Here is a 13990-nt window from a genome sequence, read left to right on the forward strand (position 1 = left end):
CGGATAATAGCGCGATAAATGAAAGAAATAACGGCGCAAAAAAAAAAAAAAAAGACTCGTCGCGGATCCGCGTGTACGCGCGCGCGTATATTCGCGCGATCATAATTATCATTAATTTAATACAATGAACGAGCGCGGACTGTGAATTTCGGGACTGCGGCTGTCAGAACCGTCGGGTCGACAATATAGTTGTTTTGAAGTGCTTTACAAGTATAATTAGGGGATAGTGGGTACGGGGGATAACGAGAAGCAAGCATTCACCGCACACATGTATCATCAAGCGTCGTTAGCCATGCACGACCCGCGTTTCCATTCTGCCTGAAACTCTCACTCAAATCAGAGTATATTATGTTGCGTTTGCCCGAAGTACATGTAGTGCAAGTGTGTTATCTAACGCACATCGCTATGTCCATCTCGCATGCTTGTCTCTATCGACGTAACCGTATTGCTTTTCGCACGTGAAGTGGTGGAAAAGAGAAAGGAAAATTCGAAAACGGCCGACGGCGATGGGATTTCACGAGGGACGACGCGTTATCGGTGCGCATTGTGTTCAGTAATATGTAGTGCGATTACAACGGGATAGCGATGTTATATCACGATTTCTGAGCATGATGATAATTCTATGTGTACAGCAGAGAGAAATAGAGAGAGAGGGAGAGGGAGAGGGAGAAGATATATGCGTGTGGTGTGTGTAAACTGACCATCCGACGACCGCAACGGCTATCTCTCGCGATGCACTCGCCTTCCATCCGATGATACGATTATTCATCTTCCATCATCCGCGCTCACGACTGATCCCGAATCGCCGATGTGCATCCCAGCGCTGCGTCCCTTTTCCCCACGTAGAGCATAGAGAATCGTGACTTTATCAGTGTCACGCGGGCGACGACCGAAAGCGTAATTGCCGTGAAACCGCGGCTTAATTGCGAGGGCAAACAGCTAAATTAAAGCAGCGCTTTACCGGGCTAAGCAAGCACCGCCGACTGATTGTGTTTTTGGTTGTAACCGGTCGCCACCGGTTGTTAAATGCCCCGGCGTTTCGGTATTCGCGTACACGTATACACGTGGTGCTTCGTACGTGAAAGACAGGAAATGCGGGAATACCTACGCACGCGTGTGCGAGCGTGTTTCGTGTGTGAGCTCTAATAACAGACCGCGCAATCGACCGAACGAGTGCAAGAAACAAGATAAAGCACGGATTTACATGGTACTGGCTCGAATCCGTCGAGTGACAAGCGTAAGCTCGCTAATAAATGAACGGAGTGGGTCGTTGATGAAATTGCCGCTGTTGTTTCTCGCGCGTTCTGCCCGCGATGCGTTTGCCATCGACGGTAGGTAGGTAAAAGGGAAAGAGACGCGAGAAAACCCGTGATAAACAATTACATTCGGATTTATTTTTATCAAAGCAATTATTATACACCAAGCCTTTCGTTTTGAGAGCTGAAAGTTGCGCGATGAAATATTGTACAACGCACGTACGAAAGATGAAATTTACATTGTGAAAAGATGAAAAAGGATGGATAGAGTAGTAAAAAAGTGTCCAGGTGCATGCGATATTTAGGCGACATTTGCACTTTAATATTTTCACTTCTCTTGTACGTGGGTAATGGGAGGAGGCCAAGTCGATGATTAAATCTAAGTCTACTATATCAGTGTGAGAAATGATGATAACGTGGTAAGAAATCGTGCCAAAAGGCAACGATTGGGGTCATCTCACCCCAGAGAGGCAGAGTAGAGGCGGCATGGATTGATGAGCACCTGCACCAGATTAGCGATGCCACTAATCGCGTCGAAACGCAGGGCGATTAGTGCCAGGTTAGCATGCACGCGATCGCACATGCGTTTTCCAAGGTGTTTCCGCAAGTTGTTCTTGCAAGTCGCGTAGATTTATAACCCCGAAACCAGATATTAGATCAGAAATATGCCTGCCATCCACCTATCGACCGATTAGGAAAGCACCGATGGGTAATATCATGTGAATACGTCCGTTAGACCGTTAGTCACAATCGTTTTCAAATCAGCTTAGTATTGTTTAAGATTGCTGAAAATTGGCGGGATTCGCGAGTGTGTACCTGATTGCCGCCTTGACGGTGACAGGGATACATGCCCACTGGTTGATGTAGGTCTTCGATTTTCCCCGATGAATCTATACACATTCCGCTAGTAACTTGTCGTATCTGCGTTAGAATTCAAGAGAAAGATTCACACGGTTACTCTGGGAACGTGAAAGATTCGCTCATCCACCAGCATGTTTCGTGCGCGACAGCGCACGATTTTGTCTATTTCCGCGCCGCAAGTTCGAGAATATCCAAGCAGCCGGAAGCGCGAACACACACATGGCATTAAATGAACAAGCACGGGTGCGATTAGGCACTCGGCCATCGTCGGGGGAATGATAATGGATCGATATGTATCGCCAATGAAACGGAAACTCGATTTTCTAGTAATTTGGTATGTAGCTTCAATTAGCTTCGCAGTGGAATTACGAGACGCACATTTCGAAACGATATCAATCCGTGTACATTGTTTATTCACGCAGGATTATACGATAATAATTAAACTAAATACCGGCGGTTCGCATTGACTAACAGGCGCTATCGTTGTTTCCGCGGCTGAAAGGCAAAACAATCAGTTCATACAAGACAATTCGAAAATTTTGCAGAAACTAAATAGTTATTATTTTGTAATAAAAGAGATAAAAGCGAATAAAATGAGATAAAACAGAATGAATTAAATACTATACTACAGAAGAGGCATTTTTTTATTAAATAGTGCAAAAAGAATATATATATGTGATAATATATATTAAAAATAAAAAATTATAAGGAAGCCAACGATTCGTTTAGTTAATATATAAATATATATATAAACATATATTTTTAAAATAAAATAATTATCTGACCTTGTATACAAAAAATAATCGAGGCACTTTTAAAAACTATTAATACACTTTCTATATTAATAATTTTGCCTTCAAAGCATTTTAGATAAACTTTCATGAAAATGCTGCTCATAGCAAAGTATTCTAAATATGTATTACTGATACGTTATTCTACAATGAGTCATAGAACTAGCCAAGTTTTTTTTCTAATGTTGCTTTATAACTTATATCATACAATTTAGAAATGTAGATTTTTGCTGCCCAATCAAAATGACGAATTTCTCAGGGTGATATTCATTTTACTTCCTTTTATTCTATTCATTCGTTTCAACAAAATAACAACTATTTAATTTTAGCAACTTTTCCATTGTTATTTTGTATATATATGTCGAGTAGCAGAACAATTGATTGCTATCAATATAGTTCATCACACCGGTACGTATTAAATTCTTTGATTTATAAATTGATTCATACTATAATTCAATTTATAAATCAAATGACCGAAATTTGATTACTCACAGAATCTTTAATTTCTTTTACGTACGTATTATTTTGATTACAATCTTGACACTGTGACGTGATAAAACTAAATACGTTATTCTACAGTGGATATACTATCGTAACAAACAATTGTAAACGTTCGAGCGTCTCGAAATATAGTCACAAGCTCGTACCTATGTATAATACCTGCAAACGCCAGTGACAGCCAGTGGAGAACTTTATAGCGGAGTGTAAAAATCAAATGAAATTCAACAAAAATCGTGTTTCCATTTTGAACTTTGTGGACAACAGTTGCACACATCAAGCATGGGCAAGCATTTCATGGGACAATGTGTTTTGTGTGGGTGAAGGAAATTTTTCAGGAGGGTGTCGTATTGTACCTGATTTCCACCCTGTCGATGACAGGGATACAGTCCGCACGGTTTGTGCAAATCGGCCTTGCGAGCGGGCGAGTCCAGACAGGTGTTACCGCCTTCGCCGAGGTTTCGGACCTGTTTGTTGTTAGTAATTTTTTCGGACATTAGCGTACATCCGTCGCACCGTTAGTAATACCCGAGAGAATATATGTACATATTAATAAACAGATTACCGAGAGAAAAAGTAACGTCAACGATGCTGCCATTTGGACATTTCTGTTTAACATTTTTGTTATTACACCACGCCTTGACGTTTCATCGTGAAACTTTCGAATTAAAATGGAAAATTATTCTCGAACGAATTAAACGCGAATGAGTATTCAGTTCGAAATGTCGATGCAAAAATCGTTTGACGCTCTCTGCCTTATTTAAAATCAGATTATGAAAATACACACGGCGCTCTTTTATACCTGTAAAAATAATGTAATAATTAGATTGATGAAGTAATGTTTTTCTATTTCTGGTAACGAGATTCGTTGATCTCGATCTCTCGCGAGAATCCTAAAAACAGAGTATGAAAAGGCAGAAAAGTCACGCTCCTCGTTGCGCAATGGTTCTTCTTTTTTTCATGCACAGATTCTGCGGTATGCATGCCTGGCAAAGCGGGGACCGCGGATTGCGTTCTCCATTTTTCAAATAGACGGAAACAAATTGAAAATGAGGTCTGCTCGTATTTCGCTCGGTCCGACGCGTGTGTTCACGACCGAGCCATACGATGTATATACGTGTGTGTATGTGGAAATGTGTGCGTGCGTGTGTGTGTGTGTGTGTGTGTGTGTGTGTGTGTGTGTGTGTGTGTGTGTGTGTGCACATGTGCCTGCGTGTAACAGCAGGTGCATTCAGTTACGGCGCTCAGTCAGCAGTCCTGATTTCACTGCATGCAAGAATTCTGTGGTCGTTGCAGTTTCAACGTGAACATCTTTATTCCCTTCCCCTCCTCTATCCCGCCCCATCCCTGTGTCTATATCCCTCGCCTTCACCCTCGTAGGAGCCGTCCTCGTCGGCGTCCTCGTCGTCGGTCGGCTGGAATAAAAACTCGGTGATTTATAACCAGGTATCCTGGAGGTCGATAAAATTTTCAAAGCTCCTGCTCCGCTGGCATTATTAAAGGGTAGCTCGAAGGCTCTTAGTGAACTCAATGAGAAATGTGATCTGGTATTTAGACAACTTTACGATCCTAACTCTGCAGAGAGTTGGAGAGCTCGAAATAATATAATACCGCGGGAAGTCACGTATTTCGGACATTTTTCGAATTTCATACCTCATTATTTTATAATCCAAAGAAGAACGTGTCTCCTTCATTTTTCCCCGGTAAATCTCTGCATTCATTCGTACGTATGAGAAAAAAATTTACTAACGTTAACCAGTGATTTTTCAAGAATATTTCTGGAAAGATTATACAGGGTGAATGAGGGTTGTCGAACCAACTTTTTACCCTGTGAGAAAATTCTCGACTTCATAATTACTAATTGAATTATAACGTGTGCAGTCAATTATTTTCTCATACGGTTCAAAAGCTGGTTCAAGTCGACTCTGACTCACCCTGTATATGCAACAAGCGCTGCATTCAAAGATATTATAAATGTTTTATTAAAAAAATCATATCGTAGGATGTGGGATCGATGCAAGATTGTAAGGGTTAAACAAAATCGCGTTCTGCATTGCGTTTTTATCATTCCATGCGGTTTTGCATAGGGAATCCATGCAGTTCGCGTAGAACGACTCAAAAATCGTGGTATACCCCCCGGAGAAATATACGCTCTCCCCTGCACGTACGTAGAAACACGTGCACATTCGAAATTATTCACGTCGTGTACGATTTCTGGACCGTCGTAGAGCCGTGCGAACTATAAATCCAGTCATCCCTCTTCCTCCCATACGATAGGAAAGTCGAGCGTGATTTAGCCGGTTCAGCGAAAGCAAATAAAAAGTAAAGAGGGGAGGGAGAGAGAGAGAGAGAGAGAGAGAGAAGAAGGGCGAGAAACTCGGACGGAAGACAGTGGGAATATAAGTTTCGCCTCGAACGGAATTGTTATTTTGTGTACAATGCGACAATAAAGTCCAAAATCCTCGTCGTACATAAATTCTGTTATTGTGATATCGCCGATTGCATTTCGAAATGCAATCGAAAACGGCAATGCGATAAAGATTTCGAATTTCGAAATTGTTGTTTTACAGAATATGGAATTTTTTAAATAAATCGAATTTATTTAGCTAGAAGCATATTGCACATTATGCAGAAATACTGGTTCTACGTAGACGAGTATCGAGATTATTTGTCAGCGTTATGTATAAATTATGATAAAATGTTTTGCAGGCATTTTAGTATTAAAAGAAATTATTATAAAACTTTCAATTTAAAGATTCATGTTAGACTGATTAATTAAATAAATTACGCAAAATTTGCGTAAATTTAAAAACAGAGATTGTATGTGTGTTGCAAGAAAATAAGCTTACGCGTGAATACGAATATTTCCTAATTTTTGGAACAAACGCGTCTCGATATTCTCGACAACACATAGCAACAACTTAGAAGAACAAATGATTGCGTGCGGATAATCTAGGATCGGCACAAACGAGTTCTACCGGTATGCCGTGCAACTTAAACGACGAAATTGTTATTTCGTGTGTGGCATGGATCGCATTCCAAAGTGCGCGACCACGTAAATGCTACTTCGCGAAAATGCGCGCCCGTCCTTTATATATTCCTCCTTTTTCCGCGATGCGCTTCCTTTTAGCTTGCCTGTTCCGCCCACTTCGTGAATGCCGGTGTCAGTGCGCTTGGACAGAGAAAGAAAGGAAAGGCGAAAAAAAAAAAAGGGAAGAAAAGGAAAAGAGTGAAATGCATTCCTCGCCTTATCCAAGGGAAAACGTGAGTGGATCGCAACAAACGACAAGGCAGACAGAGGGAAGACAAGGGAAGTAAAAAGCGGCGGGGAACAAGGGGATCGGTCGATAGTATTCGAACTCTCGAACTATTTCGAATTCCGTCGCTTTTTATTATCATGTTCGATCGGAATATTGCCTTCGCACGGCGGAACGCGTGTACATACCGTGCGTCATGTCGGCAGTGCCGTGAAATTGTGATTCGCGAGAACCAGCGGTGCCATGACCAGCGGCTTTTGTCTCGCAAACAACGCGACGGAGTGCCACAATTTGTGCGCATGAATACGTGCGTACGAAACACTATGCGAGAGCATATATCTCAATGCTATTTCATCCTCGACAAACATACTATACATGTAAAATGAAATGCAATGAAATACAGAAACGTATATACGTAACTGTCGATATCTTAATTCCTCGATAGTGCGGTGAAAATATTGTATGATGAACGAGAGAGAAATAAATCACCTATCCAAAGTCTACCCCTAATTTTACGTGTTACGTGTCTGTATAATTTGCGATAACAAAATCAAGAGTTTCATGTCGAATCGCGCTTCATGTTTGCAAATATCGCAGAGAATTTGAGGAATTGAAAAATTTTAATTTATCTAAACACGTAAATTTGTCATTGTCTTTTTCTGTGCGAAAATAGATATGTTAAGTGTAAATATTATATAAAGATTAACGTATCGAAAAAAATCAGCTGTAAGTGTCGCTATTTTCTAAACGTAGATATATATTCTTGGAAGAAACGGAGAGAATCGGTATGTATGTGCTCCCGATATTTAAAATATTTTTAACTTCTATTTTTACTTTTAAATTAAAAATTAAGAAATGTTTTACTTTTATCGAGTGCACACATGCTAGTTCTTCATTTCTTCCAGAACAGAAGAATATTTATTTAAAAGTAGCGACATTTATAACTGACTTTATCGACACACGCAAACACACATATTTCTAAAAAGTGGAAATATATTTATATAAATATATTCTAAAAATTCCGTCCATTTTGGTTTTCATAGCATAAAGTGTATGGATATGTATACATTTTTTTCGACATATATATACATTTCCATTTTTGGTACGATATGAACGAATTTCTGCCTTTCGAATCGTAGTTGTCGTAAATAATTATTTCGTAAATTATCTTCGTCCATCAAGTCTATGAAACGAAATATTTATCACTGGACGGCACGTCCCTAATAGCTTTCGGTATTATTAAAAGCTAAAATATTTCCCTGATAAGGGAAGCAACGAGACGCGCGCTCGAAACTTACTCAGAATTTCCGGTACAGCGAACTTTAGTATGCCCGGTTATCTTATACGGCGTGCGCGGAGATAGGCGCCGAGGACGAAGATGATCCCGATACGAGAAATTCAAGTGAAGTGTGAAGATAACGAGACGTGCCGAGACCGGGCGTGAAAAAGAGACGGCCGAGGTGAGAAAGAGCGCGCGCGGAGGGTAGACAGAGATAAATGAGAGTAAGGGGGATGGGCACGAGCACGAAATATTTGAGTCGCGTGACACTGCGACGCCTGTAATGCAAGCCGAGGTTTAACCCCCCCCCCCCCGCCAGGGAACCCCACGATTCTCTGCATAGGGTTGAAAATAGGCGGGGATGGATGATAGAATGCATTATTCAATAACACGATTAATCGACAACACAACTGAATGTCGTGTTGCGGAACGCAACGAAATATCTACACGCAAAACGTTCAACGTTATATGTTACCGTTACACAGTAACGATAGATGAGAGGGATGATCAGAATTGTGTGATGAATCAATTTAACAAAATTAGACTTTATAACAATATAGATAATACAATGGGTAAGTATCATTTGATCGTAACCGACGTTTATCAATCCTAGATAAATAAATGTGAATTATGATGACAATATATTTCGTGTTTTTGCTAAATTCTCCAAGTGACGCGTTCTATTTCCTAGATTCGGATTTTCTCCGAGAACAAAAAACTCCGAGAAGGGAAAAAAGGCTTTACGCTACAAGCGTTTTACTTTCTTCGCGACTGCGTTGAACATTGGTGTTAAACACCGGCGCACCGGTTGCTGGGTTAATGCACTGTTGGCTTATGATAAAATTCAAGGAACAAAAGGAAATTGGAAGGAAAGCGAGAGAGGAAGAATGATGAAGTATGAAATATTCGTGTCGCGTGACGCTGCAATTTATCCGTCGGTGCAACGTCGTTAATACCGGTGCCTACGTACCGTGACTTTGTCACGGAGCGGCACGCTGCATGTGAAGAGAGTAACGTGTAACGATCCGCGTGGAAATGCAAGGTACCCCATCCCAAGGCTGGGAAGGCGGATTTATCCCTCGATAACGGTTGCAATCATTTTGCAATTACGAATGCAGCGGAACGGAGTGACGCGGGTAGCTAACGCGGTGAAAATAAATTGTGAAATAACTAACAGTCAGTGTGTGCCCCGAATCGCGCGTACATATCGAAACGAATTGATTAATAAAACACGTCAACAATATTTGCGGCGACGAGACGCCGATAAAAGATTGATTAAACGCGCAGAAGCGGTTACTGGAACTGGAAACAGCCGTGAATAAATCAAACCGTGGATAAATGGTGCGATATCGCGAATAAATTTCTACATTTGTGACGAGAGCAGACCGATTTCGACGTACAAATTTAGAAGTTTCTCGCTGGCATTGAAACTTAATAAAACGAGCTAGAGTTTACGTTCCCATTCTATTCTTCTCGTTCTCTTACATGTATATCTTATGACGATTCGCATCTTTGACGATTTGGATTACCCGTGAATAATCTCTGTGAATAATCCAACGGTGACAATATCGTCACGTTGGCAACCGCAACGAGATCCGACAATCATTCGGTAATTACCGATATATACCAAGACGGAATACAGCAAAAGGATGAAGAGGAGAACGAAGAAGAGGAGGAAGAAAAGGGAGGAACAACACAACGGAAATAAATCTCCGTGTGATTGATCGTTTGCCATGAATCGCGCGTCCAAGCGATATTAATGCACTATCAGTCGTGACGGGTTCGCACGGATGGCTCGCGTGTAGCTTTGACGAGTCTGTCGCTCGTCGCCTCTGCCCGATATTTATGCGCACGTGTTTTTTATTTTGCAGCAAAACGAGGGTTACGAGAAAAAAAAAGACAGCCCCGCTTGAAATTTCGCGCGCGTCGGGATACAACTAGCGATTTTGCTACTGCATTCTCGTTTCTCCTTCTTCTCTCGCTCCTCTTTCCTAGTATGTCAATGAGTCCTGGAATATGGAGCACGACAACCGGCACCATCGTGAAATCAATCATAGTGTAATGGTGTAGCATAGAAAAGATTCGGTTCCTAATTGATTAATAAAGTTTTGCGATTAGATATCTTGCCTATTATTATTGCCTTCATTCAGAAGCATTACAAAAAATTTAGACCGATCAGAATCACAGTATTATATATTTCTTTCTGTTTGGAAAATAAAATAATTTATTCACATTTCGCGATATGGAGATATAATTACTTTTATCAATGAAAATTTATAAAATGTCTAATTAAACTTAAATGTTTGATCATTTTCCGCTTATTTTACTTTTAATGTGATCATTATTATTCAACTGACTGTCGGAATGACATGACACAAATTTTTCTCCCAGTTCTTGTTTTAACTTTTGATTAAATTTTTAACATATTAACCATGCACAAAATTTGGCACACGATATATTGTTCAATGTAGAGGCGTCGACTTTGTGAGCTTAAGTTTTCAGCTTATTAATTTTGTGAGTATTGTGACTTACCTCACAATAGTTGACGTGTCAATTTTTTGAGAGAAAAAACTTGGAAGATATTATTTTGCGATGTAATATTCGAACTGCTACGTTAGGGGGAAATATTGTTGAAGAAAATTCAAACCACGAGTTGAAATGTCTAAGGTTTATAGATATTTAATATTAAGAAGACTTGCGCTAATTAATAACCATTAAATAATCGTTAAATAACCGTTAAATTCTGTAGTCTGTACTAAAAACTGTTATTAATTTTATATTATATTTTTCTAATTTGTTTCAATTAAAGGAGTAAAAAACTTATTAGTTTTTGTTAGTTTTTGAATTTCTCATTAATATTTGACTTTGAATCTTGTTTTATCTAAAAAAAAAACATTTAATGTTTAACATCAACATGAAAAGATCAGGTGCGATGGACATGTTCGAAGAAAAATTTCCGGATTGCTTTTACAGAGGAACGAAAGACAACTTCTTCTGTAAAGGCGTTTGCTTTGTAATCAAGTTGCATTGGCAAAACCAGCTATACTACGTAACCTAAGAATCTATAATATCGATCTGTGGGAATCGATTTCCGATTAGATATCGGACAAGCCTCCATCCGCAATCCGATCGCAATTGCTCCGACCACGATTCACATTGTTTCGCAATCAAAGCGGCATGTTTCCAGTGTCATGAGCTCGTCGACATCGATCAACGCCTCTTGCTGCTAATATTCAAACTCGAGGAAATGTATTAATTAATCGAAGAACAAGATTTTACCGCTTTACAATATTTAAACTGAATTTGTCGAAATTGCTTTATATTTCAACATTTTTTTTTTAAATAAAAAGCTAATTAAAAAGGTGTAATGAGGTAAAAAATTTCATTTTTTCTCATGTATCAAAAGTGTTACTATAACAACGAATATCACGGTGAAAAAGATATTCGTAGCTTATATAAAAAACAATAGAAAAAAGAAGAATAATTCGACTCTTTTTTGATGACTCCATCTATCTAACTGACTACATTTCCTTTCACAAAGAGCCTTCGAATGTTGTAACCCGACACCTTGATGGATCAAAGCCACGGCAACGTCGTTAAAGATGGAACCGGTCGTTCCCTCATCGTTTCCGCTTTCTCTTCCTTCATTCCGATTGGTGGTATTTCTCGAGCCGCGTAACGTCAGCAGCCGCTGAAAAAAAGCGTTCAAGAGGAGAATGTGGAATAGTCTTACCTCTCCAGAGGCGACTGCCTCGCCCGGAATGAAGAGTTCCGGGTAAACGTTGTCCAGGTACCACTTGAACGACTTGCACCCCAGTTTCTTCCTAAGAGTTTTTCGCTCCGATATGTCGCCGTAGTTCCCCTACAAAAGTTCAGCGTGTAGTAGAATTATGCTCGCAATAAAAGATAAAAAATATGAAAATTGTGTAGATATTAAAATAAACATAAAGAGAGAGAGAGAGAGAGAGAGAGAGAGATCACACATTCGCAAATAATAATTAAAAAATTTATAAAACATAAAAAAATAAAAATAATAGTTGAAGAATAATCTATCGATTAAAAATAAATGGTGAATAAAGTAAATTTATAATTCATAGGACTTTTATATATCCCTTGGAATAGGAAATATTTATTAAAAAATTTTTTACTATAATTCAAATTAATTCGCAGAAACAAGGAAATTGGTGAAGGAAGTTTTATTATTTTTTTATTTTACCATAATTATTTTTCAATAATAAAACGCTGTTTAATTTTTTTATTCAACACTGTCCCATCTTGTGTTTCCAACACTGTCTAACCCAACCATTGATATTACTACTGCGAACCTTTACTCACGCCTAAAAATAGAGATAAACAAAGAGCGATTTATCTCATTACATTATGAAGCCATCCATGAGGACGACATTCTCGATAGATTCGATCATTACATAGAGCGACGTGCTTACGGAAGCGATTTATTCTCTACGCTTCGATTTATCTCGCCGATTGGATCTCGGCAGGAGAGCAGGGGCGGACAAGCATCAAGGATAAATGACAGATCGTTATAGAAGGGGACGAAAGAAACGTCCTCCGACGGAGGAGAGCGAGGACATGCGCGCGAGCCTTAAGGGCACTTGGCGCGTTTATGGCCCTTTTTACGACAAGTCTTGGTCTACGATCCTCTCCATCATCGACCACCTTTATCGTTATCCTTCATCCCATTCCAACCAACCCCATTCAGCCAATGTTTACGGGAAACTTGGATTAAAGAAACATACTCGATGGTTTACCGATACACCGTGGCAAGAAATGGGATCTTTAGCTCACGATAAAAGATAATTTATCACTAATTACCTATTTCCTGACAGAGAGTATGTGCTGCAACTCGATATAACTTCGAATATAGATTTTTAAAAAAAATTATCCCTACGTTTTTATATTACACAATGTTTCTCCATCTGTTTATACGAATATTGTTGAACGTTGACCGAAGTACGTTCGTTTTCATTCAATCGTATAAAATCCCTGTCTCATTTTATTTTCCGCCACTTACATCGATCGTACTACGATAACTCGCTACGTGGATTGCTCCCCCGTAGCATTTGCACAAGAGGTTTGTACATGAAAAGAAAGTTATGCATGCGACGATGCAAGTACTCACCTTGTCGTGACCTATCCTCTGATAGTAGTACTTGGCGTACTCGTCCAGCCACACTTCGCTCAGTCTTATGCTGTTCCTCTTGAGCACGTTCACGCCGTTGCGCCACTTGTAAGGCGAACGTTTCCTAAAGATGTGACCCACGTGCGAGCACGGCACGATTTCCAGGGTGCCTGAGAACGCGTCGAGAGTTATTAGATTAATGTTTTCATCCGGTTGAATTATACGCTTGCACGTCGCTGGCTAATTTTAAGAATCGTACGAATGCAAATAGGTAAAACATGAAAATAAAAGAAGGAACGTTTAAATAAAAATATAGATGCGTGCAATTTTTTTCGAAACGAAGAACGACGAAAATATAATGCATAAAAGGAAGACAATTCGCATTTAGCGTCAAGAACAAAATAAAAAAAAAAAGATAAGTCTTCCATATTATACAATAAGATTACTGTACTAAGTGACTTAGAACTTCAGTTTCCTAAATTAGATAAACAAAACACCTTTCTTTGTCGCTCATCGCGCTGTCTTACCTCCGCACATCCAGGTTTTAAATGATAACTCAAGATTCTCGCCGCCCCATATGTCGAAGCCGCTATCGTACGTGCCGATCCGTTCGAAGAAGGCTCGGTCTATTGAAAAGAGGCCGCCAGCCATCGTTGGTGACCAAACGGGTTCGGCCGGGTTTTTGTGCCTCTTTCTCTCCCTCTCTGGTACCGCGTGCCAATTGAACTTGTTAACAAATGTTGATATATGTCAAGAATCCGCCCATAAATGATCACGACTTTTTGATCATAAAATATTACAAGTTGATAGTAACTTTATAAAATGAGACTTGAATGTCATTTAAATAACATCAATTGACATCTTACAATTACATTTTCCAGTTTTATTTATTTACTTTTTTTTATCGC

At 39.6% G+C, this 13990-nt stretch overlaps 1 protein-coding gene across 4 annotated transcripts in view; it reads right to left on the reverse strand.

Annotated features, from left to right (window-relative positions):
- The window catches only part of LOC108756156 (putative polypeptide N-acetylgalactosaminyltransferase 9), a 229556-nt gene that overhangs the window by 4470 nt on the left and 211096 nt on the right, over nucleotides 1-13990 (reverse strand). For 2 of the 4 annotated variants that reach the window (XM_018499761.1, XM_018499762.1), the window contains 5 exons: nucleotides 13610-13808; nucleotides 13083-13252; nucleotides 11676-11804; nucleotides 3763-3873; nucleotides 2073-2177 (listed from right to left, as the gene is read on the reverse strand). In XM_018499761.1, coding sequence (XP_018355263.1) covers nucleotides 2073-2177; nucleotides 3763-3873; nucleotides 11676-11804; nucleotides 13083-13252; nucleotides 13610-13808 — 714 coding nt within the window. The remainder of the gene's footprint in view (nucleotides 1-2072; nucleotides 2178-3762; nucleotides 3874-11675; nucleotides 11805-13082; nucleotides 13253-13609; nucleotides 13809-13990) is intronic. The other 2 variants (XM_018499764.1, XM_018499763.1) reach the window with 2 other exon arrangements.

This window comes from Trachymyrmex septentrionalis, unplaced genomic scaffold (assembly GCF_001594115.1).
Source record: "Trachymyrmex septentrionalis isolate Tsep2-gDNA-1 unplaced genomic scaffold, Tsep1.0 scaffold96, whole genome shotgun sequence".
Classification (NCBI taxonomy): Eukaryota; Metazoa; Arthropoda; class Insecta; order Hymenoptera; family Formicidae; genus Trachymyrmex; species Trachymyrmex septentrionalis.